At 39.1% G+C, this 5858-nt stretch overlaps 1 protein-coding gene across 1 annotated transcript in view; it reads left to right on the top strand.

The window, feature by feature from the left end:
- The first annotated feature begins 1175 nt into the window (after positions 1 to 1175).
- Positions 1176 to 5858, top strand: part of RNF17 (ring finger protein 17) — a 114642-nt gene continuing 109959 nt past the window's right edge. Inside the window, exons 1-2 of the mRNA XM_011232890.3 lie at positions 1176 to 1314; positions 3465 to 3559. Of these exons, the coding sequence (XP_011231192.2) occupies positions 1185 to 1314; positions 3465 to 3559 (225 nt within the window). The 5' untranslated portion in view covers positions 1176 to 1184. The remainder of the gene's footprint in view (positions 1315 to 3464; positions 3560 to 5858) is intronic.

Below are 5858 nucleotides of genomic sequence, written 5' to 3' on the forward strand. Positions count from 1 at the left end.
TTGAACATAATATTTCTGTTTGTATTTTCTTAAATGTAGAGGGGAAAGTAAGGAATATATGCAGGCTTTTATCCTTAACCTCTGAAGGCACCCTGCCAGCCCTAGGTGCTTCCTCCACAACATACCTGGCCATTGCTACCAGATTACTGCAGCCCTTGCTCACACAACCTCACCAGCATTCTATTGTCTAAAGGATAAAGTCCAAACTCCTTAGTACAACGTTCAAGACTCTTCAAAATTCGAACCCAACATACCTCTCCAAAAAGTTAACTTTAAGGAAATTAATGCTCTGACCAAATGGCTGGCAAAATAAATTCTGAAGAGGCCACTGTATCTCCCACCTACTTTCCTTTGCTTATGCTATTCTTTCTCCCCAGAATGCCTGATTTCCTATGTACTACTTAGTCCTACCCAGGTTTTAAGGTCTAATGCAAACCCCTATATCCTCTAGGAAGGTCTTTCATACCACTGTAGGGTCATACTGACATCATCTCTTAGAATTCAGTAATTCTTACGGTCTCTAACCTTCCTCTGGTACTGAATACAAGCTACCTTACCAGAAATTACCGTTTTAGGTAGAGGGCTACATACCACTCAAGCAGGAACCTGTTAGTTTATAAATTCTTACTATCCCAACCGCTCCCAGCAGTGCCTTGTATATCATTATGATCAACAACTGTTGAAGATGACCAGGCCTTAGTTTGAAATTATTAACGGACTCTCCCCACCGGTAGCTTTTGATAGGTTCTCCGCCAAGGTTACCATCCCCAACCCTCACACGCGTAGCACACTGGTTTAGGAAACTAAACCAGTACACTCAGCAAATATGGATTACTACAATATAAAAGACTGCTTGCTACCTGTAAAGTCAGCAACAATGTAAGTAATAATATGTGAAATCTGAATTTGAATGCAGTAAGGTGGTGGGCTTTTGGTAAAGATTTGAAAGTAAAAGCGTTCCCCACCCCCGCGGCGTCCTTTTTCTGAATGCAGCGTAGCAACGCAAAACCGCAAACAGCCACCCCAGCCCCTGGAAAGACGCCCCAGCAAGGCAGGCTGAGGGGGCGGGTTTAATCTCTTTGATTGGCTATCTAGAGACGCCTGCCTCTGATGATTGGTAGCTGCCGCGAAGGACGCCGGGACTGGCACGTGGTACCGGTCTTCGGAGCCAAAAGGGGGCAGAAATGGCGGCGGAAGCTTCCACAGCTCGATTCACCCTGTCTTCCTATCAACAGATGGGGAGGAAGAGTCAGCCCTGGGGTACTGCCGAGATTCAGTGTACTCAGTGTGGAAGAAGGGTGTCCAGAGTTGCCGGTGAGGAGATTGAGGGTGAGCCCCCTAGGGTCCTGCTCTGCCTTGGCCCCCTGCCCTTCGAGGGCTCCACCCCAATCAAGCTGCTGGGTGTGTAGACCTGAGGGCGAGGCCCACCCGTAGGTCTGAGAGCCAAGTGAGCTGGCGGTGTCGGGGACTAGCCGTTCAGCCGCAGCAACATGGACGGTGAAAACTGTCTCACGGGCGTCCCCGACTGTCAGGAGCCCATCCTCAGGGCAGCAGAGACACCCACTGTGGTCGGTTGAGGGTGGTTTCATGCCTCTCCAAAACTTTCTCCACTTGTACCTGCTTCTCCCCTTTTTTCACTGATTCTCTTAGGGGATGGTGTGTGAGCTCTCTTGAGCACTATTTCGAAAACTTCCCCAGGTTCACAGGTTCATGAAAGTAGTAAATGAAAAAATTTAATCCATGGTCTTGTGATCCAGAAGTAATGAGATTAGATTTTCTGATGTAGTTTTTGTTACAGGAGTAACAAGTAGACCGCTTTAAAATGCTCCTGGATTAAAAAAAAAAAAATGTTTGGGATCGGGTGGAAGGCATTACTGCTCAGTTTGGCCTAAGGCATTGTTTGGGAAACAATTTTTCCTGTTGCGCATCTTGTGCTTTTCTTTGTACGTCAAGGGGGAAAAAACTACTGCACTCCTTTTGCTCTAATGTAGAATCAACTCAAGTGAAAACACATTCAGGTTACTTTAAAATACCTTAGAGTGCTGTGTCTCTGAACGAGAAGTTGTCGAATTTCAAACTGCAGCTGCTGAATGAAGTCTTTATTACCGCCCCCATAGTTGTTTAATGTTTGTACTTTAAAAGTGAGGTCGTTAATGGACTCCCTTTAAGACACATGGACCTTTGTAAAGAAAGTTGATTCTGTTTTAGGGTGGAGGGCCAAATTTCTCCTACTCCGTTTTGTTTTGTTTTTTAAACACTGCTGTTACATAGAAAAGCTCTACTGTTTGAAAGAAATAAGTTGTTTAGAACACGACCTTTTAAAATCACTCATTCTTCCGTATATTTGTATTACAATGCTCAGAAATACTCTAGATGGCGTTTATGCATATAAAATTGTGAAAGTGCTTTGTAAGCTATGATGCACCACAAATTAGACTTGAACAATATCAAATTTTATAAAGATAGAACACAGTTTAACAAATTTTATTTCTTTGGTAGTATCTCTGGAATTTAAATAGAACTTTAAATTTAGCTTGGTCATAAGCAAGTTTCAGATATTTCACTTGGCTTGAAAACTAAAGCGCTTTTTTATCAAAAGAATGTAATTCTTACAAATCAGCAAGAACACCAATTTCTTTGCCAATAAAAAATGACTGATTTAATCGAATAGTTTTCCTTTTTCTTGCAAAGTATTTTAAAATGACAATTTTTCAAGTTACATAGCCAAAACAAATTATATTTATTATGATAAATGTCAAATTCTATTTAGAGCATTAAAATCTTGATATTAGATTTTCACTCAAGATTATGGTATTTCCCCGTATGAGTGCTAGGTTTGTGAAAATGATCTTTATGTGGGTCATGTGTGTGTGACAGTAGTAGCATCTGGCTTCTGTCCTTGCCAGTATCTTAGATCATTGTAAGAGAGAGTCTTCCCCATGTCTCATATCTGCCCTTCCTGCTCCCTTAACAGGATTGGAAGTATAAATTAGTAGAGGCAATAGGATCAAGTAGAAAGAATATTGGATTCGGAAATAGAACTAGGCTGGAGTGTGAATTATACCATTTATTTAGCCAGATCACCAAAATGTTTACCATTTATAAGTTGAATATAACCTTCCCAAGCCTACTTAGCTGTGATATTTACAAAGATCAAATAAAGTATGTCAGAGCATTTTTTATGATTATAGGATATGGCAAATTCAAAGTATTATAGGTACCAAAAGCTATCTAAATTAGTGCAAACAATATTACATGGTACTGCCTGGTTTTTTATGTTTTTTTTCTTCTGAATTTACATAGTTTCTCCTGAATTTTGTTTAGTAATTCCTACATTTCTAATGAAACTTGATATCTTTTCCTATGCATGAGTGTCCCCTTCAACTTTCCCCTCTGATTAATGTTTCATGTTCAAAGCTAACAAATTGTTAGAAGTTTAATTCACAACAAAATTTTATCAATAGGTCACTACCATGAACTTCAATGTGGACATGTTTTTTGTGAACTCTGCTTGTTAATAACTGAAGAATACAGCACAATTATATGCCCTGATTGTGAGGTAAGTTTTCTCATCTTTCATCTTCAATACATTACAGCCTAATGTTAAAGGTAAAAATATTAGAGAAAACATACTTCTGGTTAGAACCTAAAAACTTGCATTTTTGCTGCTGACTCTTAAAGGAGCTTAACGAAAAATAAAGTTTTTCTGATTCATTTTATAATTGTTCAGAGCGATCAAAAAGAATACAGAGTTTAAGTTCTGTATTAATCAGCCTACATATTTTTTTACTCTTTGGAGACTTCTGTGGAAAATTGCCTCTTTTCACTTATTTTTAATGAAGTATATTCCTTTCAAATCCCTACCCTTCTTTACCACACCAATACCATGGAAGCAAATTTTGAAATCTGCCTGGCACTTAATCTTTGTGTGTCATCAAATCTACATTTGTAGAGATGCCATAGTTTAAAAAGAGGAGCAAAACAGTGGCCTCGAGTTAACTTCAGAGACACTAAAAAAGTACAGTTGCACTATAGACCCATAATAATGAGAGCAAGTCAAGGATTTCAAGTAAAATTTAATGAACATCTTTGCATTTGCTACAAATACAAATGTAGTTCAATTTATATAGTATGTCCCTAGAAAATTGTCTTAATCTCTTAAATTCTTAATGTTCCACTTGAGATACCAGATATTGAGGATTTGTAGGTATCCATTGTTTTTTGTGTCAGTGAGACAAACAATACAGAGGTGGGAGACCTGGAATGCAGTCCTAGTTCTGTCACACTAAGCCTGAATTTGTGAGATAGAAATAATATCTGCTTTTCTTAGGATTGTAAGAGTCAAATCTGAATTATGTAGAAGTTCTCTACAGGCTTCAAGACCATTAAATTAAGTGTTATAATTGACCCATGACATTTAGATATGGATTAATTGGTTTGTAGGTTAAACATGGAAAAAATACACATACATACTTTTATATAAATTTGTGAAGGTTTTAATTGTAGTGGAAACATTTACATACTAAAAGACGTCTGTTTTGGAATTATGTACTTTACAAATAATGGCCATTATTGTGGAAGATTCCCTTCTCCTGTGTTGTTTTTTGGATTTTTTTGTTTGTTTTTTGGGGTTTTTTTGGTCAGTGGGCTCCTCAGATGTGGCTTGACTACATAGTTTAAGCAAAGGGGAGCCTAGTTTCTGTGGTTGTAATGGAAGATCCCTGACTGATTCAGTCTTGTGGTGGGTAAAGAATAAGGAAAGGGGAATAAGCAGGCAGGTGGAACTATCTCTGCTTATACCTATCCTGTTCTAATATTCAAAAAAACAGACAAATTTATTACAACAGTAACTTTTCCCTTTTTTGTCAAATGATTTCATGTTCAATGGTCTTAAATCATTATACTTCTGTTATTTTGGAAAACATCTATACAGATGTTTATGGTATGTTTACAAATATTGGTTTTGATTTTTAGGGTTGTGATAAATCTATTTTTTATTGTTTTTTTTTTTTTTATTAGACAGAGATAGAGACAGCCAGCGAGAGAGGGAACACAAGCAGGGGGAGTGGGACAGGAAGAAGCAGGCTCATAGCAGAGGAGCCTGATGTGGGGCTCGATCCCATAACACCGGGATCACGCCCTGAGCCGAAGGCAGACGCTTAACCGCTGTGCCACCCAGGCGCCCCTATTTTTTATTGTTTTGACTAGGTCTGACTCTTTGGAAGATCTGTGATTTGTCTTATCCTTCCCTCCTTTCTCCCATTTTCCTTGTGCTGTTAGCCCAGGGAATTGACAAGGGACTATAATCGGATTCTTCAGATGCACTAAAGCTGATTACTATCTTTTTTTTAACGATTTTATTTATTTAAGAGAGGGAGAAAGCACAAGCAGGGAGCCCAACACAGGACTTGATCCCAGGACCCCTTGGATTATGACCTGAGCCAAAAGCAGATGGTTAACCAACTGAGCCACCCAGGCACCCCAGCTGATCACTTAAGGGAGTCCCTTCAAGAAGTTTTCCTGAAATTGTTACCACTCTTATTAGCTTTCAAAATTTAGGATTTTTGCTGATATCTAGTATTTATTTGGAATAAGAGCAAATGGAAGAATCTAGTCTAAATTAGTAAGAATGAATTTATAGAATTTTTCAGTAATATAGTTTATTATTTTTATATTATGTGCTCTTTTCTAAAAAGTAAGATTTAGGGGCACCTCGGTGGCTCAGTCGGTTAAGCCTCTGCCTTCAGCTCAGGTCATGAGCCCAGGGTCTTGGGATTGAGCCCCACATCTGGCTACCTGCTCTGTGTGGAGCCTGCTTCTCCCTCTCCCTCTGCTGCTCCCCTTGCTTGTGCTCTCTC

The sequence above is a fragment of the Ailuropoda melanoleuca genome, chromosome 7 (genome assembly GCF_002007445.2).
Source record: "Ailuropoda melanoleuca isolate Jingjing chromosome 7, ASM200744v2, whole genome shotgun sequence".
NCBI classification, from domain to species: domain Eukaryota; kingdom Metazoa; phylum Chordata; class Mammalia; order Carnivora; family Ursidae; genus Ailuropoda; species Ailuropoda melanoleuca.